At 50.6% G+C, this 27,624-nt stretch overlaps 1 protein-coding gene across 3 annotated transcripts in view; it reads left to right on the forward strand.

Annotated features, from left to right (window-relative positions):
* The window catches only part of PDYN (prodynorphin), a 100,628-nt gene extending 77,345 nt beyond the window's left edge, over positions 1 to 23,283 (forward strand). The window contains exons 1-3 of one of the 3 annotated variants that reach the window (XM_060284615.2): positions 8,781 to 9,789; positions 19,534 to 19,678; positions 21,047 to 23,283. In XM_060284615.2, the coding sequence (XP_060140598.1) occupies positions 19,550 to 19,678; positions 21,047 to 21,676 (759 nt within the window). In that variant the 5' untranslated portion in view covers positions 8,781 to 9,789; positions 19,534 to 19,549 and the 3' untranslated portion in view covers positions 21,677 to 23,283. Of the gene's footprint in view, positions 1 to 8,780; positions 9,790 to 19,533; positions 19,679 to 21,046 lie in introns of those variants that run through there. The other 2 variants (XM_060284614.1, XM_060284616.2) reach the window with 2 other exon arrangements.
* The last annotated feature ends 4,341 nt before the right edge of the window (positions 23,284 to 27,624 follow it).

Genomic DNA, 27,624 nt, shown 5'->3' on the forward strand with positions numbered 1-27,624 from the left:
CCCTTGCTCTTAATCTTTGTTGACAAAGTAGCTGTTACTCAGAGAGGTACGCTACATAGTCCAGAAATGGTGATCAGACTCGAGCCCAGGATCAAACCCCAGCATGTTTCCACTACTCCACACTGTTTTTCTCAATGGTAAAGCAGAAGAAAGGAGAGAAGCTGTTTTGAGACACCTCCACAGAGGCACAGAGTGATTTAACACTGCCAAGGAGCCCTGCGGGGATTTTACTTAAATGATGATCTGCACTGCACTGCTGTCTGATATTCCCTCCCACTTACTTTTCTCAAATGTGGAAACTGCATTTCTCCATGCACCCTCCCTGGCACGTAAGTGCTTCACCAAGGGAGCTGAACTTTTCTGTACGGATTTGGGGTGTTCAGAAAACTCTTCTTTTTTTAATATATAAATTTATTTACTTATTTATTTATTTTTGGCCGCACTGGGTCTTCGTTGCTGCCCGCGGGCTTTCTCCAGTTGCGGAGAGCGAGGGCTATTCTTCCTCGCGGTGCGAGAGCTTCTCACTGCGGTGGCTTCTCTTGTTGCAGAGCACGGGCTCTAGGCGTGCAGGCTTCAGTAGTTGTGGCGCAAGGGCTTAGTTGCTCCGTGACATGTGGGATCTTCCCACACCAGGGCTCAAACCTGTGTCCCCTGCACTGGCAGGTGGATTCTTAACCACTGTGCCATCAGGGAAGCCCGAAAGCTCCATTCTTAAATGCCATTATTCCAGGGACTTGTAAGGATGACTCAGAGAGAGAGAGGCTATAATGGAAAATTAATTATTTTATCTGAGCTGGATCCCAGGCTGAAGACTAGGAATTAGACTGATAAAGGCGCTTCTACAAGGGCTGTGGGGAGCCCTGAGCTGTCGCTGACCAGTTATTCAAAGGGAAGCCAGAAACAGGGCCTCCCAGCTGCCCTTCCTGCAACTTTCAATATTCCTGGATGTGCCACAGAACTGGGGGCGTGAGGTGTGCCTCAGAGGGTTTATTTGCTTGTGTGCTGCTGTGGTGACTGTGTGTGTGTCTGTGTGTGTATGAGAGAGAGAGAGAGAGAGAGAGAGAGAGAGAGAGTGTCTGGAAGTGCTGGCTGGTGAAAACAATCTGTGTACATGATTATGTTAGTTTGTGTGTCTAACTATCTGTCCATTCCTCTCTGTGTGTGTGTACATCAGTGTGTGTTTGGTGTGACTCTATGCGTGTGGGCCTGAGGATCCTTGTGGGTCTCTGGGTGTATATTTCTGAGGACCTTTATGAGGGGAGGAATCTCGATGTGTAGCTGGAAAATGATAAGTGTCGGTGGGCTAGGATGATGCAAGCAGTTACAGGGCAGGTGTTTTGATGCTGCTGTGATGTAGGAGAAGAAAAAGAAATGAAGGTTAAACCACTTAAAACCTTTACAATTTTTTCCTCTTGAACTGGGGAAGATTATCTACTATTAATAATAATAATAGCAGTTTATAAGTGAACAAGAGTATTGTAGAACTAGTCATACTAGCTCCATTAGAGAGTACTTACTCTATGTCCTCTTACATATATTAGCTGGGTTCTCATCACAGCTCTGTGCTACCACTATGCCCCCGCTCATAGAAGAGGCAGCTGGGCTCAAGTAACTTGCCTGGGGCCATGCAGCTGGGAGGAGCAGAGCCAGGAAGAGAGCTCCGGTCTGACTCCAGAGGCTGAGCTTTTCCCACCTGCCTCAGCTCCAGCCAAGCCCCAGCCCTGGCAGGGCGAGCCCCAGAATGTGAAGCGGAGTGATGTGGTGGCAACAGCTGAGTTCTAGGCCCGGCTGGCCCTTCCGTGGTTGAGCAGCCTTACGACAGTAGCTCCTCCTCTCTGGACCTCAGTATCCCCATCACTAAAATCACAGTTTGGATTCATTAGTCTGGTGGGTTCTACCCGCTCTGACAGGGTGGGCCACGGGGCAGCAGTTTTGTGGGTGGCTCCCACGCCACCTGGGGAGTGTTGACCTGCAAAAAGGCTCAAGGCAGGGGGTGTGGGGCGGGGGAAGTGGGGGCGGGGGCGGAAGAGATGTGTGTCCGTCGGGCCTGTGGCACTTTTCTTCTTTCCTTCCTCTATGCGGCGGACGTGCCTGCTCGGTCCTCAGCTCCCAATCCCACCTCCTTCTGCTTCTTTATTGTGTACCTTCCTGGACTGCAGAAGTGAAAACTATTTTCCCTAGACTCCTGTGCAGCTAGGGTTCTGGGTGCAAATTAACGTTCTGCCAATAGCTAGACTTGTGTGCGACCAACGTGATGGAATGAAATGGAGGCCGTCTTGCCGCTGCTTTGGCCGCTTCGTCCAGCCAGAGTAGTCGTGGGGGTGTGGGGGTCCTGCAGCAGCATCTCAGGGCCCAGTGCCTACCCCCGGGAGTGCTGAGAGGCTGGCCCCAGCTTCCAGACCCCTGGGTCATAAGGTGGTGGTGGGTTCGTGAACGCACGACAGGCAGGGGTTGCGTCCTGTTGGCCTGCTTTCTGGCTGTGTGGCTGGAGGCCCTGCAGTGCTCTGGAAGCGCTCCCGGAGGCCCAGTCTACTCCTCCAGCAGTTCCATACCCACCTCTCCCCCAGCCAACACCTGTTAAAGTTTCCCAGTTCCCTATGTTGAATCTCTTTTTGCTTATAAAAGCCAGGGATGTCTCCTGCTTCTGCAGTGCACCTGACCCATCACCACGGCATACTCCTACCCAGTCTCCCAAACCCAGCCTCGGTCTCCAGCTCCAGGATGATTTCCCTGATCCACCAGGCTGACTTGGGAACCTGTCCTCTGTGATTCCACAGTCACCCTTATCTCAGACTTTCCTACGTGCTGCTGAAATTACCTGTTTACTTTCTGTCGTCCCCTCCAGACTGCGGCCCCCGGAGGCAGGGACTGGGTCTTCTCAGCCATGCATCTCAGTGTTGAGCAGAGAACCTGGCCTCTGGCAGCTACTCTCTGGGAGCGTTTTTTTGTGGAATGAATGCAGAAAAGGTAGCAACCTGTCAGTTCAAGAGGATTTAGGAGAAACTGTGAGATTCATAGATTAAGAAGAAAAGCAATTTAACCTTGCCTTTTGGCAAAAAGAAACTCCCTTCTTAAGAGCTGATATTAGGAACCATGTGTCTGGTGGAGCTTGTGGGCGATGAGGGGCAGCTCTCAGATCAAGGGTCTCATTTCAGGTCTAATATCTGGGATCCCCTGGTGGACCTCTCCTCCTGCTGGTGCCCAGGCTTCTCTGGAGGGATTTCAGAACTGATGGTTTTGCAGAGGCAGCTTGATGAGGGAAAACAGCTCTGGCTTTTGAGGCAGACGCTCCTGGCTCTACCACTTACTGGCTGTGCGACCTCAGGCAAGTGACTGCACTGCCCTGAGCTCAGTTCCCCATTTGCAAAGTGGAGTTAATGACACCTATGTCATAGGGCTGTTGTGAGGGATAAATGAGGTGTTTTAGGGAAAGTACAATACCTAGCACCCAGCAGGCACCTGATACACGGTGGCTGTGATAAGGTTTCAGTGATTTGAGATTTAAGGCTTTTCCCTTTTTCGTTTGGGCAGAAACATTTCCCATCACTGACCTCTTGTTGCACTGTGGCTGAGGTCAAGAGGGGGCCCCGTGTGTGGTCGTGAATGTGAGGCCTGTAGTTCAGGATTCAGAACACAGTAAACAGGTGTCCATTCTTGCCAAATGCTGGTTGGATTCTGGTTCAGGACCTGTTCCCAGGTGGCTGGAAGTGACAGAGGAGCATCATGGGAGATGTGACACAGCAGAGAGGGGCTCACACTTTGGAGTGAGACAGACCTCGGTGCAAGTCCTGGCTTCACCCCTAATGTGCTGTGCTACGTGGGAGCTCACTTTACCTCACTGGGCCTCAGTTTCTTTACCTGCAAAGTGGAACTTACAGTGCTTCCCTCAGAGGGCTGCTGAGAGCTTATTAAAGACCATTTCTTCCTGGCATCGTGCCTGGCACAGTGAATAATGGCATTTATGCATGTGTTGCTCTTGGGCATCAGTGAGGTAGGAGTTCACAGCGTGGGCTTTGGCATCAGATTAACTTGAGCTTGGGTTCTTTTCCATTTGAGGGCTGTGTGCCCTTAGCTGAGTCACTGCATCTCTGAGTGTAGTGTCTTCCTCTGACGGAAGAAGGCAATAACACACCCACCATGGGGGTTTGCTATAAGGATGAGATGACGTAACACATGGAGGTGACTCAGTAGGGTGAGGGCCGTCAAGCAGATGTGCGAAAGCTATTAGCCACAGTGATGAAGTCCTGCTGCCAGCCGAGGCGAAACAGGAGAGGACGGGAGGTTTGGCCCATTGGGAAAGGGAAGTTCTCTCCAATTGCAGTTCATCAGCTCAGCTGTTGGTATCTGTCTGCACTCTTGGCTGAGAAAAGGAAACACAGCTTTTCCTCTGCCTTCTCGTTGCTACTGGAGAGCTTTCCTCCACCAGGAAAACAGGCACCTGCTTCCCCAAGGCCTTTCCTGCCCCCTCCATCTTCACCATTTTTAAGTGTAAAATTTAGTATCATTAAGTACATTCATAATGCTGTGCAGCCATCATCGGTCTCCATTTCCAGAACTTTCTCATCATCCCAGACAAAAACTCTGTGCCTTTTAAGCAATAACTCACTATTTCTACTTCCTCCCAGCCCGTAGTAACTTATTTTCTACTTTCTGTCACTATGAATTTGACATAATGTTTCGAGGTTCATCCGTGTTGTAGCAAGTGTCAGAACTTTATTCCTTTTTATGGCTGAATAATAGTCCATTGTACGTAGAGTACATTTTGTTTATCCATTTATCTGTTGACAGACGCTGGTTTGTTTTACTCTTTTGGCTATTGTGAATAATGCTGCTAAGAACATTGTTGGACAAATATCTGCTTGAGTCCCTATTTTCAATTCTTTTGGGTATACACCTAGGTGCAGAATTGTTGGGCCATATGGTGGTGCTATATTTAACATTTTGAGGAACCACCCAACATTTTTTCCACAGCAGCTGTACCGTTCTACGTCCCCCATCACAATGTGCCTGCCCTCACAGTTTACACTCCACCAGGGCGTACAGGTGATAATCAGACAAACTGATGTATCATATCAGCCAGGGACAAATGCTGTGAAGATAAATAGAGCTGGGCAAGGGATCAGGACTGCTGGGGCAAAGGGTGGGCAGGGGGTCTGCTTGAGGAAGTGACATCGAAGCCAAAACCTAAATGAAGTGATGGACTGAACAGGAAGGCAAGGGGTGTTCCAGATGGAAGGCACAGCACGTGCAAAGTCTCTGCAGTAGGAACGTGTTCGGTGCGTCTGAGGAGCAGCAGGGAGCCAGGGTGGCTGCAGAGCAGTTAGTGGGCAGGAAGCAGAGGTGGGCAGAGAACGGGACCTGCAGGTGAGGGCTGTGGATCTTATTCCAAGTGGGATGAAAACCACTGGAGTGTTTTAAACAGGGGTGTAGTATAATCTGAGTTAACATTTTTGAAAGAACCTCTCTGGCTGCTGAGGACACAGGGCTGGGGTAGTCATCCAGGAGAGAAGTGATGGGGGCCAGCCCCGGGCGACGGAGCCACAAACAGTGAAGACGTGTGCTGACTTGGATGTGGGGCCAGAGAAAGAGGGCGGTCAACGATGACTTCTCCTCAACTCTCCTTGCTGCCAGGCCTTTGCCTGAGCTGTTCCCTCTGCCCAGAATGCCCTTCCCTCCTTTTGCCTGGACAATTGCTACTCCTGCATCAGTTCACCTGGCTCTCACCTCCCTGACTCTGCTCCTCCCCAGGCCCCCCCTGGGCTGAGTTGGGAGCCCTTCTTCTGTGTTCCCACAGTGATCCCAGTCTCCTTCCAGTCCTGTACTCGTCATAACTCTAGGAATGGCCTGTTACTACATCTGCCCCCCAACCTGGACTGAGTATGAGAGAGAGAGAGAGGGAGAGAGAGGGAGAGAGAGGGAGAGAGAGAGAGAGAGAGAGAGAGACTGAGCATTGCTACATCTTAAGCACAGCTTCTGACTTCCTCTGTCCCGTGGGGGCCACACACAGACGCGGCTCCCATAGCCAGCAGCTGGTGCAGGTCCTCTGAGAGCCGCACTGGGCACACTGTGGCGTGAAGACTGGAAGCTGAGCAGAGGGTGGGGACTAAATTCCTAACTTCCACTGGAATCCTCCCGAGTGAACCACATCAGCTGTCCCCACCTTCCAGTGCAACAGGTGGATAAAGGGAATACACAGATCTTTGTGAATGAGACGGAACCAGGGTGGGGAGAAGCTGGGAAGCAATACAGCTCAGGTTGGGGCACAGCCTGGAGTCCACGGGCTCTGCCGTTTTCTAGCTGCACCACTTCGTACCTTCACGCAGCCTCTGTCCCTTATCTGTAAAGCGGGGTGGGAACCGCATCTAATTGCAGGGTTGTTGGGAAAATCAAGTGTGTTAATAACCGTGAATGGTTGACAACAGGGCCTGGCATGTAGGGCGGCCTTAAGAAAAGCTGGCTTTAGTTTTTCACTTGTCTATCTTCTGCCAAGTTCTTCCTTATTCCTCCCCAACAGAACGGTTTGAGGGCTGGTGGTTTCAAATACCTCCTTCTCTTCAGCCTTTGCTTTTGGTTCACATCAAGATCTCAATCAGAGACGTGTGCCCTGAGGACACGGCAGAGCTCAGGTGAGTCCTGACCCTGCATTAGGCGGGTGCCGTCCCCCTGTCTCCAGATGACTCGGGGGCTCAGGGAGGCCAGGAATCCACCAGTCACTACCAGGTAGTCGGCGGGGGCATTGGGATTCGAGCCCAAGTGAGCTTGTTCCAGTTCTGTGGTTTCCTATCCCACGTGCTGCTGCCGTGGGGCCTGCGACGTGACAGAGCATCGCCAAGCCTGGAGGGGGTGAGCTTCAGGATGAACTCCTCTAGGACTAGGGGAGAAGGCTGTTCCTGGCCTTGTCCTGCGTGTGTGTAAAGGACGTTGCAGAAGGAAAGGAAAAGCAAGTGAATGAGCCATTTGCTCTTGGCGGCTGACAATAGACTCGGGGGTGAAGGATATGAAACATTAATGACTTAAAGCAGGATTTTCTGCAGCATCTCTACACTTGCTGTTTTTACTTCTCTTTATGATGAATAATAGTCAAGAGAGGCCCTACGCCTCTATTCTTCCAGTGCCTGCTGGCTTCCGGGAATGGGTACCCCATATCTTAGGGCCTTTCTCTATTCGAGGTTATTACCAAGAGCTTATAGAGGTAGAGGGGAAGAGGAGGTGAACAGTAAGGAGGACAGAGAGCCGCTGGGGTGAGGATTTGGCTTTGGGGGTTAAGAAGCTACCCCAGTTCCCAGATCCCCAGGTGGCAGTGAACATTCTCTAGCCAAGCCCTCTGGGTCGCCAGGAAGGGAGGTGGCCTGAGGTACGGCCAGGCAGTCCCTGAACTGGGGCCACAGCCACGGCCACGGCCACAGCCATGGCCTGGTACTTGGGGTCTTTGCCTCTGCCTGTCAGACCCTACATGCTGCCTGGGAAATGGGACAAGGAAGGAAAGGGGGACAAGATCAGATTCCAAAGAGTCCTCTCTGGAAGGGAGGAGGGAGTCCTCATCTCAAAGCTGGAGGGGGATGTGTGGGAGTCGAGCTTTGGGGCCCGAAGGGCTGGGTTCAACTCCTTCTCCCTCTCTGTGTGTCTGGGGCCTCCTTGAACTTCAGCTGCCTAATCGGTTTGAGGATGCATTGCGGTATGCAGACCACCTGTTGCTTGTTGTGAGTGTACAGTGAACCGTGCAGAAGTGTCTGAAACGTAGTAGGTGCCCAGTGAATGGCCCCTCGCATCTTCCAGCTTGTAATGAACCAGGTGTAGAGAGAGGACGATGCCCTGGAGAAGTGTGGTGCATCAGAGTGGGAATGACATCACTGATCATCAAGACCAATGGTCATGGGACATTCATCATGTGCTGTGTCGCACGTCCTCTTGTTTCAGCCTCACAAGATCTAGATACTGTTATCTCCATTTTACAGATAAGCAAACTGGAGCTGAGGCTGGAAACTTGTCTATGGTCTCTCCCCTGGTGAGCGAGAGCTGGGAATCAAATCCACATCCTAAATAGTGTAGCCTCTGCTATACTGGGCAGGTGGAGGAACATTCCCAGAGAAGGAAGGGTGAGGGAGTGAGCAGGGTCAGATGAACCTGGGTTTGGATCCTCGCTTGGTGACTTACTTGCTGTGTGTCTTTAAGCAAGTTTCTCAGCCCTCTAGCCTCTTTTTCCTCATCCGCAAAATGTGAATAATATTCACTACCTGGCCAGGTCATGGAGATTAAACCCAGCAAGGTTGGCTAACTGCCCGATGCAGCATAGGTACCCACGAAATGGGCAGCCCCTGCCTGACTTGTGAAACAGCCGTGCCACCCACCATAAACTGCTTATCTGCTGTTGATTGACGGGAGAAGCATGTTCTCTTCCAAACTCAGAGATCCCCCTATGTTCTGGAAGGTATTTGTAGCCATGAAGAGTGCAGCCTTCAAGCTGCTGCTGGCATGGGGCCAAGGTACACACGAGGGGGGTTTGCCTCCCCGCCTGGAGTGCGTGCAAACGCACATCGTGGCCCAGATTTTGAGGAGGATTTCATGATATTCATTCTGTGTTGCCGCCAGAGAAAAGTAAACCGCAGCTCCTGGCTGCTGGGGAAGGGCTGTGCTTTTGCCAGGGCTGGTTGTGCCTGGCACCAGCTCAGGCATGTACCGGAGTCAACTGTCGGTTGCAGGCAAATGTACACACAAAAACATTCCAGCACACGCAGGCACCAGCCATGCACGCGGCTGCCACAGCACACAACACAGGGCCACGCACGCCCCTGCTGGCTTCCTCTGCCTCTTGTCTTTCTTCTCACAGGACTCTTGCAGCCTCTGTCTCTGCATCTGTTTGTCGTGTGGCTTCTGAGTTTGTCTTGTGTCCTGACTTCCTTATCCCTCTTCCTCTGTCTCTGTTTCTACCTGTCTCTTTGGGCTTCCTTATCTCTGGGAGCTGACTCTCTCCTTGTGTCTCTGTGTTTTTCTGACTCGTTCTCCCCTGCTTTGTCTGTATCCCTCCCTGTCATCTGACACAGTCTCTCTGTTACTGATTCTCTCTGAACCTTTCTGTTTTGCTCTCTGTTTCTTTGACTCTCTCTCCCTCTGTCTGTGTCCATCCGTCTCTCTGTCTGTCTGTCTCTCTCTGACTCTCTCATCTCGTTCTGTCTCCACCTGTCTCTATGTCTAGTTGTCTGTCTGTTTATCTCTATCTCTGTCTCTATATCTCTATCTCTGTCTCTATATATGTCTGTCTGTCTCTCTCTCTGAGTCTCTCTCTGTGTCTCTAACTCTTCCTCACTCTGTCCTTCCCCACGTCTCTCTCTCTTTTTCTGTGACACTCTCCTGGAAATGCATCAAAGACTGAAGTGGCCGGATTTCAAGTGACAAACAGCACTACACCCAGAAACCACCCCCTCCCAGCGCGGCTGCCTGCCTCCTCCACACGCTCGGTCACGAAGAGAAGCCTATTGTGCTGGGCCCAGGGAGTTCGAGTTGAAGGGCCCAGGGGTCTGCGTCTCTGACTGCTCTGAGCTACTTTCCCATTGGCTCTGAGCAGCCTGTGCTGAGCAAGGACTGAGCGACAGGGGGAGGTTCTAGTCCATAAAAGCGGGGCTGAGGCACCAGAACTGCCATTCTAAGGGGCTTTGGCTGTGCTCACAGCCACCCCTTTGGCACCTCCTTCTGGACCAGAGTCAGGACCATCCTTGGGTCTTCCGGCCACCTGCAGCCACCACCCTCCCACCTGCTCGGCCAGAAGCTGCCCAGGGACAAAGGGGAGCACAGGTAATAACCAGAGGGTGTTGGAACCCTCTCTCTTGGTTTTATTTATTTTTCCTGATTCTCTGAACCTGGAGAGGGTGGGAGCTTGGGCTGGGGAATTTCCGGTTTGGGTCTGATTATCTGGCAGAGGTAATAAGAGTTATGAGGCTAGTTTACAAAAGCCGTATCAGTTTGAGATGGACTGCTCTTTGGAATTCCCCTCTCCGTACAGCCCTGTCTTAAACAGACGGGTCGCTCCCTCCCAAGAGGACCACTCCCCGGTTTCGGCCGGAGGTGGGGGTCTTCGTTCCCTGGGAGGCTGCCTCCCCATGGTGGTGCCCATGCGAGAACGGGATGCCCTGGGTGGAAGAAGGGAGAGGTTTAGCTAATCAGAGTAATTTTAAAGGTCAGTGATTCTCGCTGGACTTAAGAACAAGAGCTTGGGGACATTAATGAGACGTCAGGGCTCTGGCATTTACCATGTATCGTGTACATCAAGGTACAGCCAGGTTCAGCCTTTTCATTCTTTTTGGATCGTGTTTAATCGCTGACAGGGTGCTGCCTTGAGTGGCTTCCTATGATGTAATTTTACACAGAAATGAAGTTTGGGGTTGTTTTGCTGGGAGGGGAATGGGGAGAGAAAGTGACAACATGCCAGGAGACCCAGGCTTAGCAGGATTTTTCTTGTCAATTTTACTTTGAGAGGACTTGTTGCTTTCATGTAAATTACAGCCAGAGGAGTCAAGGTTAAGCAGGGAGGAAACTCAGATGGGAAAGGCATTTTCTCACCGGTAAAGGTATCCGCATTCAAAGAAAGTATTATAGAATCTCAAAGTTTGATTTGCAAGAAAGGCTGGTGAGCTTCAGGAAAAAAAAGCCTGCTGTGACTCCAAGATTGAATAGTAAATTCTGTGACCTCGTACTTTTTCCTGGGTATCTTTTACCTAGAATCTCTCCAAACTTTACGAACATTCCTTATTAAGCCTCCAAGCTTCCCAAGGAAACGACCTCTTCAGGTTATTGGATCTGATTTCAGTTCCCCTCCCACAGACCGAAAGTCTTCGTTAGAGTCTTTCTTCCAAGGGTTGGGAAAATATACCAAGGCTTGTCTTTCTAATTTGACAGGCTTTCCAGTTACGATCCGTTGCAAAAACGTTTCAGAATGTCAATCTGCTTCTCTTTATTTTTTTCCCCTGCTCCCCCTCCCATCGCTGCACCTTCTATCTCTTTTCCCCTCACCTTCTCCCCTCCCTCCCCCCCCACCCCGTCCCACTCCACCTTGCCTTTTGTTCTATTTTTGCAGGTCATTTATCTCCAGGCTTTGAGATCTGCGTGGGGGAGCTGCTGCAGCAGCCCAAGCAGGGCGAGCTGTGCTGCTGGGGGGAGGTTGCTGAAGGGATCTCAAGCCCACGGCTTTGCCCCAGATGAGCTAGAGGGTGGCAGGCGAATCCCATGTTTCCGCTACAGCTGGAAGAGGGATACTTCAGAGTCTTCTTAGCAGTACCCAGCACGTTCTAGCAGAGTGGGCAAAGGGACCAGCTCTGGAACTGTTCGAGAAATTTGCCATCCCCTAGACACGCGGGGAGGGTTTAGGCTCTTGAGGAGCGGGGAATTTTCATATAACCTCTGTATGTCTCATAACACCCGAGACAGTGCTGGGTTCAGGTCCCCGGTCCTACCACTCATTTGCTGTGTGACTGGGGACAGTAGCGCTCCCTGAGCAGTAAGGACAATAATATTCACCTCCTGAGGTTACTGGAGGTTCCCATGGGATACAGTAATAGGCCTGGCATTTAGTAGGTACTCAGGAAATGCTAGTGTGACCGCTCTAGTTTTCACTGTCCAAAGCGGCAGAACTGGAGCCCTCCCCTTCCCCCAACCTATGATAGCATCCTTGATCATCCCACTCCATCATGCTGTGTGCTACGTCCAGGAAATATGATCTAAGGTCTAACATTTCTGTTTGGGGGGCTGGCCCTCCTCTCCCAACCCCACCCCCTTCTCTCCACACCAACAGAAGATTTTATGTCTTCAGCTGCCACCGCAGGATCTCGAAGTCTCTTCTTGATCGATCCTTCCTAACTTCCCCGCCCATGGCCCACCTCTTGGGTCATTCTTGCACAATTATTGTATTTATTAGATGTCTTCCATCTTCTGAGTGGGATCAATAGTTGGTGGCTTGATTCCAACGCATGTCTGAGAAAGTGCAGTCAGCTAGCTGATTATCTCTCACCGTTGTCCCTCATCCCAGCCCATAAATGTTGGTTAATCTCACTGGGTCCGAAAAAGGGCTAAAACGATTTCAGCGAGACAGAGCTGGCCATCATTGTGGCAGGCAGTAAACGTTGCTGGAGACACCCAGGTAAGCCCAGGATCAGGCCCTGGAGATGGAGAGGTGTCCCTGGGTCCTATGAAGTTAGACGTCATTAATCACTCCAGCCGGAGCTCAGATGGAAGCTCCTGGCAGCAGGGTAAAGGCCCAAGGCCACGAGGTACATCTCCTGGCTCTGGAGTCCTCTCCCTGAATCCTTCCAGACATTCTCTTGGCTAGAGTGGTCACTGCAGGCCGCATGCGTGTTCACCAGGGGGCAATGTGCCCATAGGCATTTGGCCCCTTGGCCTATTACTGGACAGTTTGATTTAACCTGACAAGAGGTTACAAAGCAGTTATTATGTGGTTGGGTCACTGGTCCACCGGCCACTAGAAACACAGGGCAGATCAGAGGGTCGTGGGAGGAGGGAATTGGTGTTTGTGAGTCACATAGTAGGTCAACCTCCTGATCAAGATCCACTTCCTCTCTGCCTTCTCTCTATCCCTCTTCTTTTCCCCTCTCCTCCCCCTTCCCCTTCCTTATACCTTCTCCCTCTCATTCCCATTCGCCCCCTCCCCATCTCTGCTTCTCATGTGTATTTTCTTTTCCCACATGGGCTGTCATCTCACTCTCTGCTTTTCTAGGCGTCTTTATCTCTTTCTCTCCATATGCAACTCTCTGCCATTCTCTTTCCCACTCATCCTCTCTCTCTCTCTCTCTCTCTGTCTTTTCACCTCCATCTCTCTGTCCACTGCTTTTCTCCCCATCTCTTAATCGCATCCCATAACAAAGGGTGGGAGTTCCATAGGAATCTTGCTCTCAAATAACATTCTTTCAAAAATACACTTAATGAACACCGTGACCGTGAATTGCAGGGTGGTCCCCCCCCGTCCCCCCAGATTGATCATCCATTCTTTGTTAATGACTCTAAAGGCCTAACAAAAACACTTTTTTCCAGTTTGGGGGGACTCTGTTGGCCAGCCCACTGGAAACCCACAAAGGTGAACTTTATGTATTTTCCAGGGGGGTTTAAGTCCCAGAACAGCCTTGTCTTCAGGACCGTGAACTGGAGTGGGGGGAGCCCAGTGCCTAGAGCTCAGGCTGGTTTGTGGACTAGTCTCAGGCAGACCCTAAGCCTGCTCCCTGTGGCCCGGCCTCTTGGCCCAGTCATCTTGCTTTTCCAAGTCTCTGTTTCCCCATCGAGTAAATGGCTTAGTGCTCAGCCTACCGGATCCTCCTGAGGGGAGGAGGAAGCAGTCATTGAGATACAGGCCCGTCACTGTGCCCTAAACTGGGGCTGTGGCGGACTCAGAATCCCATCTCTGCCACACAGGTGCTCAGGGCCTGGGGCGCTCTGTCACGTGGTCCCCGCTCTTCCACCTGGAAGCTGCCCTGGAGGGTCCACGGGAGGCCCTGGGCCTGGCACAGATCAGCAGCACAGCGCTTGCTGGGGTCACGGCCAGGGTGTGGGAGGTCCCAGTTCTGTCTCCATTTCCCTCCTGACTCATGATGTGACCTTAAACCAGTGACTTCATTTCTACCTTTTCCCATTTCCTCTTCTATCAAATAGGGATAATCATATGCGATAAAGTGCTCAGAGAGGTAATTGCGATGTTAAATCAAGCCATTATTATTCCATGCTGGGTTTTTAAATAAAGATGCTGGCCGCTCCTCGGAGCCCTCCGACTACAATGTAGAAATATCAGGAGGAGGTAAGAGGGCCAGCAGGCCTTTCCCTTTCAAGGAACTCTGGGCCCCTGGTGAAGAAAGGGTCTACAGTGTGTTGGCCTTTAAATGGTGCCATCCAGGGGTGTCTTAAGGAACCGCGGCCGGGAGGTGATACAAACCCACTGACAGGTGAGAAGACTGAGGCTAGGAGAGGGGGGTGATCCCGCTCTGATTTCCCCAAGAAAATCGGCTTCCACACTGTTAGAGTAATTAGAATGATAAAATGGTTATAAACGTAACAATAGGGGTCAGCAAACTTTTTCTGTAAAGGACCAGATAGTAAATATTTGGAGTGTTCCGGGCCCTGTGGTCCCCGTTTCAACACTCAGCTGTGCTCTTGTCGCATGAAAGCAGCCGAGACACTATGTAAACACATGGGACGGGTGTTGTATGAATCAGGGTTCTGCAGAGAAACAGAAACAATGGGATGTGTACCTATAAAGACTGGATCTAAGGATTGGATCATGGAGGCTGGGGAGTCCAAAATGCTCTTTCCCCTGAGGGTAGAAGCACCCTCCCCTCCTCCCGCACCAGCCTCTCTCACTGGGCTGTCACGATGTGCCTCTAGGTAGTGGCTGAGGAAACGCTTCCTAAACCTGCAAGTGGAGAGGTTTTTCTCTGGGGGTGGGGGGGGTTTAGGAGGCTCCTTCACCGTAGGCCACACAAGCCCCCTACCCTGGCCCCTCCCCGGGGTTTGCGCACTGACTCACTGCCCCTGGAGCTCACCCAGCAAGCTCCCTTCCGCGTCCTACACAGAGATCAACAGCAAAGTTCCTTTTCTCCTGGCTCCTGCCAAGTCAGGGACCATGAGCCAGCAGGGCTATCTCTCGTGTACAACTTCCAAGCTAATCCCCACAGCAAAGGCGAAAACTCTCCCCCCAACCCCCACCCCGGGGCTCATCTGACGTTGCTCAATAATTTGTTTATCCTACACAAGGAAGGAAACAGGATGGCTTGGGAAAACCGCAGGGCTGATGTGTCTCTGTTAGAGACCGGGTAGATCCATTTGGAGGCCTAACTCTCCCACTTAACAAGCCAAGTGGACTTGAGCAAGCAACTTCTCCTCTCCCAGCCTCAGTCTTGTCCCTGTACGATGGGTATGAAAACATTCACCTCTGGGTGTCTGTTGTTGTGAGGGTTAGAATAATACGTGTAAAGCGGTAACGGACAGCCTGGCAAGGAGGAGGCTCTGTTATTGGATTGATGTGACCATGGATACAGAGCTCTCAGCCCCAGCCTGCAGTAGGCCGTCCACACAGTTAATTCGTTCAACTCCTTTTGCTTCCCCTCGGTTGCAGGCCCTGTATTATCACTCCATTTCGCCTCTTTCTTTTCCCATCTCCTGTAGCCCAAGTAAGGTTGGAATGGAGCCCCCATGCTCCTGTCTGTTTCCTTCTCTCTGCCCACCCCCACCCCCCGCCCCAATGCCTTCGCTCTTTCTGTGTCTCCCCCCTTCATGGCCCTCCCGCGCTCACTTTCTCTCCTCTGCCTCTGTGTCTCCACTTTAGTCTCTCTTCCTCCCTCTCTCCCTCTGCCTCTCGCTGGCTGCTCTGTCTTTGACTGGTTTTCACTTCCTCCCTGTCCCTCTCCCCCCACCACCCCCTTATTTCACTCTCTAGGTCTGGTTTTCCCCTCCCTCCTGTCTCCCCTTTCCTATCTGCCTCTTCTCTTTCCTCCCCTCACCCACTCCATGGTTTCGTTAACATTTGCCAATTTCTTTAGCAGGTGTTGGTTTTAGATGCCCTGCAGACCTGTGAGATTTCTCTGGGGGCACAAAAGTATGAGCCAGAAAAATTCTAAGGGGCTTCCTGAGAGGTCCAGGGTTGCCTGGTTATTCACTCAACACATGCGTGTGGAGCTCTTGTTTCTGTTCTAACCTTGCATTCGGTGCTAGGGACACCATTCGTTCAGTCATTCATTCATCAATCACTCAAACTTCCTTAGTTTTCCCATCACTCTAGAATGAAATGCAAGCTCCACCTTGGCCTGCAAGGGCTGACACCATCCGGCCTCTGCCCACGTCTCCTCTCTTGTGCTCCCTCATCCCTCTGGCCTACTGGTCATCTTTAAACACACATACTCTTTCACCTCAGGGACTCTGCACTTACCAAGTCCGAGCTGGCAGGAGCCTCAGAAAGCGGCAATTATGTGATAGACAGAGAGCTGTGCGCGCTCAAAAGAGGAGCCTAATCCAGGCAGGATTCCTGAAGGAGGCCACCGAGACTGAGTTTTGAAGAACAATGAGGGTTAGCCAGGCCAGAGGGAGAGCGGAGAGGATGGGCGGCATGAGAAAGGCGCTCCATGTGCCAAAGTTTGGGCCAATGGGGCACAGGGGGCATTCGTTGTAGAACTGCAGGAGGTTTGGTCAGGTCCAGGTCAGACGGAGCTCACATCCAGTCTGGGTGCTGTGCCCTTGCTGGGATTCCTTGTTCAGATGATGTAACCTCTCTGTGCCTCCATTTCCTCACTGCAGAGTGGGGAGAATATCAGTCCCAGCCTTTGGGCGTTGCTACGAGGACCCCTTGCATTGAGATATGAACAGGTCTCAACACAGGGCCGTGCACACAGTGAGCCAGGTCGATGGCAGCTCTCCTCGGTAGGAAAGCCCTGGAGGGCCTGGCTCGGGGGGGTGGAGAACTCGGACACAGGGCAGGGTGCAGTCACACTGTCATTCAGAACTGTCCTCTGGCTGCTTGTGTGGAGGGTGTCTCAGGGGCAAAATTGGAGGCGGCTCTGGAGCCAGGAGGGAGGAGCTGGAGGCTGGGGAGGAGGTGCATTGAAGGGACTGGGGCTGTACCGGATGGTTAGAAAGGTGGGCTTTGGGGCTCTGGAGCCAGACTGCCTGGGGGCAAATCCCAGCTTTGCTGCTTACTAGCTCTAGAGTCTTTGCAGGTGTCTTATCTCAGTTTCCTCATCTGTGAAGTGGGCATGACAACAGTACCCACTCCACACAGTTGCCGTGAGTATAAATGAGTTCCTTCATGAGAATCACTCAGGACAGCCTGAGTGCTCACCAACCATCAGATCAGCTAGAACTATCATTATTAAATATAAAGGAAATGGATGAAAAGAAAGGATGCTGACACTGTATTTGCCTGGGACAATGAGATCTCAAATCGAGCTTCCTACTGTAGCAGCCAAGCTGGGCGGGAAGCTTTAGGCCAGGAGTTAGAGGGTGGTGATTCTGCCCCTCCCCAGTGGATGAGCAAGACCTTGCTAACCTTGTACCAGGCCAGCCCAGCCCAGCCATCACTGATAGGAGAGAAAACATGAGCTGCCGGCTTTGTATCTGCACATAAATGGCACAGCTCACTGGCCTGGAACCCAAATCCGCTCAGCAGTTGACAGAGCGTGAGAGAAACTTGAGGAAGGAGAGAGGCGTGGATGGACACAGGTCCAGCTCCCCGAGGTTTCTTCTCTGAGCTTCTCTGCTTAGGGGAGCAGACCTAGCCCAGCCTCAAGAGAGGCAGAAGAGCCTTTAACTGCTGTGTGACCTCAGGAGATTCACCAGTCCTCTCTGAGCACCAGCTTTCTCATCTACCAAGTGGGGATAATGATGCCCACCTCTCACAGATGGCAGATGGGTTGAGAATAATATACAAGTAACAGCTCTGTGCATGGGGCCTTCTGGGCCTCACGGAGGGTTCAGCTGCTAGAGAATCAAAGTGGTTCTAGAAATTGTAGTCATGTATGGGCACATGTGTGGGGAGTCCAAAAGATTGTGCCTGCACACCAGCTTCACCACTCACGGGGGTGCATGGGGAATTCACTGAACCGAAAGTGTCCTCCTCAACGGGGAGGAATGAATGAGATGACAGACACGGGGGCTCAGTCAAGGCCTGAAGCACAGTAGGGGCTCCATCAATGGTGCCTGGGCTCCTGTCAGGCATGCTTTGGAGGGGAACCTACTGTGTGCTCTGAGACTAGCTCTGAGCTATGGCATGGGGCCCTGGGGCCATGGGTGGAGTCTTCTAACCCCCCTCATCACCTGAGGAAACAGGGCAGTGTGCAGGAAGGGGAACTAGGAGAGGGGAGGGAGGACAGCCGTACCTGAGAGCAGCGATGGAGGCTGCAGACTACAGGGACCAGGGTGGGGAGAGAGTGGCAGCCATGCCCGGGTGGTGTCTCGGGGAAACTGCCCATTCCCAGTTGGGAGTTCTTCACTGTGCCCCCATTTGACAGCATCTTGATATTTGGATTATAAGGAGCTAGGTATGAAAGGGACAGCTTTTAATAGACTCTTTGTGAAGCATTAATTCATCTGCCTAGGATTTATTGAGGGCCTACTATATGCTGGTCTGGTTTGTGGGTGCTGGTTACAGTGGGACTATGCCAGTTAGGGTCTGTGCTCACAGGGAGCTAATATTCTAGTGGGGAGACGATAATAAACAACAACAACGACAAGCATCAAACGGTAGGACAGTCTGAGATGGTGAGTGTTCCGATGCAAAGAAAGCACGGGGATGCGAGAGAGACCCAGTAAGCTGTGCTAAACGCAGGGGTCAGCAAATACCTCCCTGGTGATGGGACACTGAATTCATTCAGTTACAAGAAGGAGTGAGCCATGTGGAAATCTGAGGCCACAGTACCACAGATGGAGAAACAGGAAGTGCAAAGGTCCTGAGGTAGGGGAAAGCCTGGCATGTTTGAGGAACACAGAGAAAGTATTTCAGAGATGAAAACAAGACACAGCTCCTGCCTTCATGAAACCAAAGTCTGAAGACTTACATAGGTAACTACCAAGTAGTGGACTATTTTAATGGAGGAGGCACTAGTTTCTGGGATAATACCAAGGGGGAACATCATTTCCAGCCTAGGAGATCAGGGAAAGCTGCCTGGAGGAGGTAATATCTACTCTAGGACCTAAACAAGAGGTAACAGAAGAGGAGAGCAGGGTTTTCCAGGAAGAGGGACTAGCATGCAAAGGGCCAGAGGTGGGACAGGCGCTGATCCATTCATTAGGGGAATTATAGGTAGCTGGATGTGGTCGGAACCCAGAGCTGAAGACTTGGGTGTAGGGATGGAATTGAGGGTGTCCCTGACATTTAGGAGAAGGGCCAGACCTGACCCAGCCCAATGGGTCTGATCCCAGCATTGATATGCTGAGAAAGGCATTTCAAGGTGGGCAGGAGGGACCAGAGAAGGAGCTGGAGGCAGGGGGCCAGCATGGAGACAGGTGAAGGTGGAGCTATGGCTGGAGTAAGGAGAAGTGCTGGGGTGGGAAAGGTCCACAGCAGAAAGGACTGAGCTGGGGACAGCTTGGGGAGCAGGGGAAAAGGGAAGGGGACGGAAACCTCAGAGAACACAGAAAAGCAGATAGCCTCGTGTCTACTGGCAGGTGCATGGGCAGAGTGGGTTGGTGCCTGACAGATCTTTGTCTACTTCCTAGCTGTGGTAGCGATCACTCCCCCTCCCTGAGCCTCAACTTGCCCATCTGTTTAATAGCACAGCCCGCATTACGAGTTGCTGTGCAGATTGAATGTGCTCACATAGGAAAGCTCCTAGCACGTTGCAGGGACTCAGCACGTGTTAGGCCCCTTCTTTGGCCGTTGGCCTTGGGTACCCACTGCTCCTCCCTGGACCTCTGTTGTCTTGACTGTCCCACTGTAACAAGAACGACTGCCTTGCAGTGCGGCGCTGCCAGCAGGAGCTGGCTTTGCAGGCTCAGGACACACCCCACAGAGTAGGCAATCACAGATTTCATTTCCTCTTTCTCCCTCTCCGGCAGGAAGAGCCAAGACAGAATGGCGTGGCAGGGGCTGGTGCTGGCTGCCTGCCTCCTTGCGCTCCCCTCCGCCACAGCAGACTGCCTGTCCCGGTGCTCCTTGTGTGTTGTGAAGACCCAGGATGGGCCCAAACCCATCAACTCCCTGGTGAGTTTCAGGGACTCCTGTGAGTTTCCACAGATGGAAGGGACCATCTGTGTGTGGAGTCCAGAGAGGGAAGGTAGCAGGCCTGGGCAGCTGTGAGCCTGTCCTATAGACTCATCCCATCTGTGCAAGGCATGTCCTGCCATGGTCAGCCTGGGTGCCAGGGACTTTGTTTTCCAGCCTCCTGTCCCCACCCCAGATCTTACCACCATGGGTTCACTCAGGTTTGGGACTCAGGTTTCCAGGGAGCCTGTTGCCTGGTAACAAGGAGTGTCATTTATGAGGTGGTGCTGACTTTGGGAGTCAGCAGCCCTAGATGAACTTTTCAGAGCTTCTCACCACCAGGCCGATAGGCACCTCCAGATCTAGTCACTCGCAGGGAAGGAGCTCTTTTCACCACCCCTAGATGCCAGGATCTGGTTGTCAGGATCCGAGCCTGACTCCTCTCCTGGGGCTTTAGCATCTCTTGGCTGGCCTTGCTGGCTTTACTGTGAGTCAAACTTCTCCCTGTGCCTCTCCCATGACAACAGACAAGCTAGAGTAGAGGTACATGGGTGTGGTGGACAGAATGTGAGCTTTAGTTCTGCCAATTCTAGTTCCATGACCCTGGAACCCCCTCTCTGAGCCTTAGTTTCCTCATCTGCAAAATGGGGGTGATTCCATGAACTGAGGATGCAAAGTATTGAATATACAATTCTAGCCACTCTTTACTAGGATGCATACAGTGCACCAGGTGCTGCCCATATATGATCTCAAAAGAGCCCAGTGGTTAAACATGGTGATTCGTGGCATTAGAACCTGGGTCCAAGTTCCAGTACTGTCTAGTATCGTCCTTGTGGTCATTGTTATCATCATCACCATCATCACGTTTAACTCCTCCCTACTGCTATGAAGTAGATACTATCATCCCTCCAGGTTTGATGAACCCTTAAACATCCCCTCATATGTGTTCTTTCCACCATTCTGCATTGCTTCTGATCCCCTCTATAAGGTGATTGCAGCATCCTTCACACCTAGGAAAGGTTGGGAGAACCAACTATTCCCTCTGGAGTCAGAAGTGGAAGATTATGGGTGAGCACGGCAGAGTGCTATGGGAAGATCTTATCTCCAGTTTTGGCAATGTCACCTGTAGCCAGGTGCCCTTGGGAAAGCTGTTGCACCTCTCCACGTCTGTTTCTTCTTCCTCCACATGAGCGCAAAGTCACCTACCTCTGTGTACCACTGGGAGCATTAAAGTGGGCAGCCCGGGGCTTAGTTGTGGTTTTTTAATTTTCTCAGACCTGGACAGGGGACTCTCTGGGGCAGGGGCTTGTAGTTTGACGGTTTGATGGTGGTGGTATTACCACTGTGGTCTTTTGGGGTCTTTTTCAGATTTGCTCCCTGGAATGCCAGGCCGCCCTGCAGCCCGCTGAGGAGTGGGAGAGGTGCCAGGGCCTTCTGTCTTCCCTCACTCCCTTCACCCTCGGGCTTAATGGCAAGGGAGACTCGGAGAGCAAGGCAGCTTTGGAAGAGCCCTACAGTGAGCTGGCGAAGCATGCGGGGCCCTCCTGGAAGGAACTGGAGAAAAACAGGCTCCTTCTCAGAACCCCAGCGGAGGAGAATGATCTAAGCAGCAGCCTGGCGGAGAAGCTCAGGGGTCTCTCTGGCAGGTTGGGGGAGGAAGCAGAGTCTGAGCTGACTGGGGGGGCCCAGCCGAACGATGGTGCCATGGAGGCTGGAACACTGGATTCCGATGAGGAGGACCCCAAGGAGCAGGTCAAACGTTACGGGGGCTTTTTGCGCAAATACCCCAAAAGGAGCTCAGAGGCGGCTGGAGATGGGGATAAGGTGGGCCATGAGGACCTGTACAAGCGCTATGGGGGATTCTTACGACGCATCCGTCCCAAGCTCAAGTGGGACAACCAGAAGCGCTATGGCGGTTTTCTCCGGCGCCAGTTCAAGGTGGTTACTCGGTCTCAGGAAGACCCCAATGCCTATTACGAAGAGCTTTTTGATGTGTAAACACCTCTCCATCGTGGAGTTGAGTCAGGAGCTTCCCGTAATGCCCTTCCAGATTGGAGTGAACGCATTCATCTGCCCCTATAGCCCCCATCCCTACGCTCAGTTCAGCATTGTCTATAAGACATCCAAACCTAGCCTGCCTCTCTTCTGCCTGGGTGCAGTGTTTGTCTGGGTCAGTGAGGTGGGAGGATGGAGGTTCCCCTCTCCAATAGGCTTAGCGCTTGGCTCCAGCCCTACAACTCTAAAACTACCACCACCACCAGCTTTTGGTATCAATCCCATTCACGTGACTCTCCAACTCCAGGAATCCAGACTGACCTCTTGATCTCTCTGGATCTATGATCAGGCATTCTGACCAATGCCCCTCTCAGAAGAAAAACGAGCATTCCCCCTCTCATGCAGATATATTCATTTATATAGTATATGCATGTATCATAAAACATACAAAAGGTAGAAATTTAAAACAAGATAGATAAATAAAAATCCTAACATTTTATTCTCAGACCTCAAAAGATCTCCCTACAATGGAGACCATGCTTTAGGTAAAAAGCTTAAACATTGCCTTTTATTGGAGCAGGTATTCCTACACTAGAGAGTTCGGGCTCCCAGTGGGTTAAATGTTCAGTTATTGTACTCTGAGTTCACATTGTTTAGAAACACACCTTTTGAGAACCCAGTTCCTGAGCTCCAGTCCATGTTGGTACGCTGGACAGCGTCCAACTTCTCACAGGAGAGGAAGGGAGTGAAAATCCCTTTCGGAAAATGTTAATGAGAGCAGCTCGCCTTCTGAATGCTGAAATGATCAAGGAGGGGAGCGAGGCAAACCAATTTGTTCTGTGCAACATACTCAAAATGTGGACCAGTTCCCTCATCCCTCATTAAACAAATTAAACTGATCGGTATCACACTCCAACCCCAGGATGAAGCGAGGCTGAGTCAAGTTGATGAGGTTAAGCACATTCGTGTTCTTGAGGAGCTGAATCAGCCTCCAAGAGTCCAAGCCATCTGGACAAACATATGCATTGGGCCTTGGGTCAGGGAATCCAGAAGCAACAGCTAGAAAGAGGAAGAGGCCCTCTTTAGCTCCCCTGGTGATTCTTTCCTCTTAATGCCTCGGAATAAAACTAGAAAGAGGAATGAAATGATTAAATGCTTGAGGACAAATGAGTTCCCTTGATTCAAATGACCCAGAAGCAGAGGCAGGGACCTTAATCTAAGTCCTCTTCTCTGTCTCTCTGCCTTTCTCTGTCTCTGTCTGTCTCTCAAATCTCTCAATCTCTCTCTCCCTCGCTCCCTCCCTCCCTTTCTCTCTTTCTCTCCCTCTTGTCCCCAGGCACTGTGGTTTGGTTTGTGGATCCAGGAAGCTGGTCTGGATGGGGAGGAAATGAACATGAGTTTGGTTATTTTGTATAAGATGCTACTGAGCACACCTCTTCATGCACAACCCTCACCTCTCATGATGTTCTGAAATGTATAGATTGTTTTCGAGTTACATTGTGTGCTTTTCAACAACCCACTTTTGCAATTTACTTGGAATTTCCTTAGTCCTTAGCAAGCCTGTGGTATTTCCAACTCCTCCAGTACAATAAATAAAAGAAAGACGCTGATGTGTGTGTGTGTGTGTGTGTGTGTGTGCGTGCGCGTGCACGTGCACCTTAGTGCCCAAGAGTGATAAGACCTTTTGCAGAAAAGAGAGCTGGGGAATGAAAAAATATACATATACACATACACACACATTCAAGTCAGAAAACTAAATGAGGATAAAAGAAAGAGCACAAACTTAGGGTGCCATAGCCCTAAAGTTTGTTGAAAAGTTGAAAATCTGTTTGACCTTGAGTAAGTCATTTGACCTCTCTGAGCCTTTGTTCCCTCCTCTGTAGACTAAAGGTGAACAATACCAATTTTTTAAGGTGGCCGTGGGGGTTAGGTGCGATCAAATATGCAAAGCTCCTAGGACATAGTGAGCACTCAGTAAATGAGAGTTTTCTTTCTTACATTGTTTTAAGGAACAGTGACAAAGCGCAAGCATCCAGCAACACAGTGGGGAAAGGAAAGAGGGGTGCTGTCTCCTATGCTGGCTGAACAGGCAGGAGGGACAAGTGTTTCCAGACAAGGGGGAGTGTGCTAGGGATGAAGAATACTCTAGAGAATGGGTGGCACAGTGTCCTTCACTAAAATGACATCTTTCTTTAAATGGCATAGATGTCTTTAAGTAGAGCTAGAAGATTCAGTGGCTACAGACCTCATGGCTTCCACTTGGACACTGGCTTTCTTAGTGACTTCATAGAAAATACAGAGTCAGGGAGACCTCATTCATTCCCTCATTCATTCAACAAAGTAATTGATTCAACAAAGTAATTTTGCCAGGTGCTGGAGGTACAGGAAAATAAGATGGATAAGGTCTCAGCACTTATGGAATTTACAGCCTAGTGGGGGAGACAGAAAAGAAACAAGTAAACAAATATAAATATAAAATTAAAAATAAATTTAAATGAAATTTAAAATATTGGTAATTGTTGTAAAGGAAACAATTGGGATTTGGTAATAATGGATAACATGGGTAGGGGAGGAATCTCCCTAAGGTATTCAGGAAATCCTTCTCAAGGAATATTCCATCCTTGATAGTCATAGGATCAAGTTGGAAGGAACCTAAGGTTGGGATTATCTCCTCCAACGACCTACCCTGTGCCAAAATTGACACATTGATAAGAAATTTCAGTCTGCTCGAACACTTTCATTGACTTAGACTTTACAACATATTGCTACTGCTAAGGATTCCATACTGGAAAGTTCCATCTTTATCTTGGGTTAAAATTTAGGTTTCTGTCAGTTTTACCCATTGGGTCCTGATTCTGCTGTCTGCTAGCCCAGGAGATTCTCTAAGGGAAGGCTTTTCTATTACTTGTAAACACAGGGCTCCTAACCATCTCAAATAGGTTAAAGAAGCAAAGGAAAAACAAAAAAGGGGAATTTGTCGGCTCACACAAAAGAAAGAGACAGGATCTTTAGCTTCAGGTAGAGCTTGATCCAGGGGCTCCATAAGGACACTAGCACCTCTACTCTCCTCTGTGTTGGACATGCTTTTAAGGTGGCTGACAGCAGCTCCAGGCTATACCAGGCAGGTTCAAGTCTAGCATGCTATTCTCACAGCAAATCCCAACTAGAGTTTCACTGCACCTCATGGGCTCTAAATGGGTCAAATGTCCAATTCTGAGCTAATGCCCATCATTATGCACAGATTACTATGATGCTCTGGTTGGTCAGAAATGAACCACATGATCACCACCCGAGCCAGAGTTGGATTCAACCAAACTCAAAGGAGCTGGACGAGGAGTGGGAAAGGGGGTGCTTCTTGAGAGGAAAATTGGAGCATGGTTCCCAGTAGGAGAACGAATGAATGCCAGTCCACCAAACAGGACGGTCACCACCCTATTGAGTGAGGGTGGCTGGGTGTGGGCTAGGGAAAACTGGAGGGTGTGTACCAGGGGAATGTGGGCCTAGAGTAGCCAGATTTGATTTTTAAGATTGTAGAAATTTAGGTTGCAGGTTTTTTTTTCAATGTAGGCAAGTAATTTTTTTTTTAAGTACTGAGCAGAACAAACAATAATGTGTTCAGGATGAGACACATTACTCTCAGAGACCACTACTTTGCGACCTTTTTTTTTTTTTACAAGAAACACTCCTCTTTTTGGTTTTAAAATTTTCTCCATATGCTATGGATTCTAGAACGCTATTGTTCTGGACTCCCTTTTTTGGACGAATTTCTCTTGGTCAAGGAGGGTGGTCCACATAAGGTGGAAAGAGTGTGGCCAGGGAGGGGTCACAGAGACCTGGGCTCAGATCCCACTTACCTGGGTGGCTCTGGGCAGGCCACTGTGCTTCACTGAGCCTCAGTTTTCAATCTGTCAAATGGGGAGAAAAAGATTGACTTCTCTGAACAGAGGTGAGGAGTTGGTAATGTAAAGTCTGTGACACATCTGACACACAGGGGTGTGTGACACTTGTTACTGCCCCCTCTTGAGGGGCGGTGCCTCTGATTATGTTATTCCAGATGTCACCTGAGCAAGGCGCACACCTTGCTCAGAAAGGACAAAATTCTCCTGGTGGTAAGAAAAGGACATTAACATTTTTTTTAAAAAAAATCAAGTTATAGCCTCCCTGCTGTAAAGTGTACTTAATCTTAAGTGTGCAGCTCAGTGGATTCTTACATATGTACACACTCATGTGACCACCATTCAGATTGCAATATAGAACATTTCTAGCATCCCAGAGGGGTGATCTTTTTTTATGAGCTGTTTGTGACGATGGAGAGCAAGCCAGAGGAAGAATTGGAATAAAGACATCACAGGCCCTGTGGAGTTCTTGTTCTTTGTTCGTGTCACCAAGGCCACTGGGCAGTGATCACAGAACAGGCGTTGGTTAAGTGATGCCAACATCCCAGTAACCTTAAATGAGCGTGTTATTAATAAGCGCCCGGTCTCCACGACAACGCCTTATGCCATCTCCAGTGAGGAGAGTCTTGTCATAATGATCGTGACAGTCCTCATGGTCCCTCGCATTTGGATCACCCCTCCCCCACCCCAACTCCAAGCCCTTCACACAACGAGCCCAGTGATGAGGCTTATTAATTAAAGGCCCCAAAGCTGAAGACAACAAAATCCCCACGACAGTGTGAGGAACAATGGTGCCCTAATAGGTGTCACTTCGGCATCTCTGGTTCATGTGCTGGGTCCCTGTCGTCTCCCATTATAGCAGTGGAGATTGATAACAAAGATTTGTAATTACTCTTATAATATGTAAATTTGCACCTGAGTTGCACTCCCACCCTCTTTGTCTTGTCTCTAACTTAAGCCAAGCCCCATTATTCTTTGTCCCCGGGGCTCCCCTCCTCCTTAATCATCTTTGAGTTTTGCCATCTGAAAATACCCTCTTGTCTCACTCTTAACTCCCCACTACCCCAGGGTGGCTCCTGAGGGACCTGCCGTGGTGCTGGGAGACTCAGGAGCGCTCTCCTGTCACGGGTAAGATCCATGCGGCGTGTGAATTTGGAGAAGGAGCCCTGGGCTGAGAGTCTGGGGACCTGGGGTCTGAGTGTGGTCCCGGCTGTGCTAGCTGGCTGTGGGAGATGGGTTTTGAATTCTCCAGGACACAGACTTCTCATCTGTAAAACCATGTGATGGTATCATCAGGGCTTTTGTCCCCTCGAGAACTGACACGTAATACCTGCCCCGCTTCAGGCACTGAGTCAATAACTGATGAGCAAAGCAAAGGACCCTTAGCTTCCTTACCTGAAAATGGGGGTGATGAGTCCTACCCTGGCAGGTAGTGTGGGGGGGTCACATGAGAAGATGCAGGGACCATGGCCCAAAGTTGTTGTGTAATTAGTGCTAAAATGCCCTCCTCATTCGAATGCATCCCATAACCTGATGAGTGTTTATTGAACACCTGCTGTGTACCCTGCCCTGGGGTAAAGGCAGGGCATTCAGTGGTGAATAGGCAGAGTCCCTATTTCGTGGGGCTCACGTTCTACTGGGAAAGACCAATCGCCTTTATAAACGAAGGAATGCGTCAATGTTTCTGGTGGGTATGGGGGCTGTGCAGGAAAATAAAAGGGTAGGGGGATGCCGGTGATGATGGCAGGAGGTGTTACTCAGAGGGGTCACAAAGGCCTGTCTGAAGGGGGGACAGTTGACCAGAGTTGTGTGGGAGGTAGGGGGAGTGTTGCTTGTATGAGTGGTCAGGGCAGCATTCCAGGCAGGGGAACAGCAAGTGCGAAGGCCCAAGGGAGGGTTTGTGGTTGTGTAAAGAAGAGTCAGGAAGTGAAGGGGACAAGTGAATGCAAAGCGTAGGAAACAGGCTGCAGAAGCAGACAGGCACCAATCGCGTAGGGCCTCCCGGATCTCAGCACAGGGTCCTGTGTTACACCGTTACCCCGTGGGATTAGCAGA

This window comes from Globicephala melas, chromosome 15, assembly GCF_963455315.2.
Source record: "Globicephala melas chromosome 15, mGloMel1.2, whole genome shotgun sequence".
Classification (NCBI taxonomy): Eukaryota; Metazoa; Chordata; class Mammalia; order Artiodactyla; family Delphinidae; genus Globicephala; species Globicephala melas.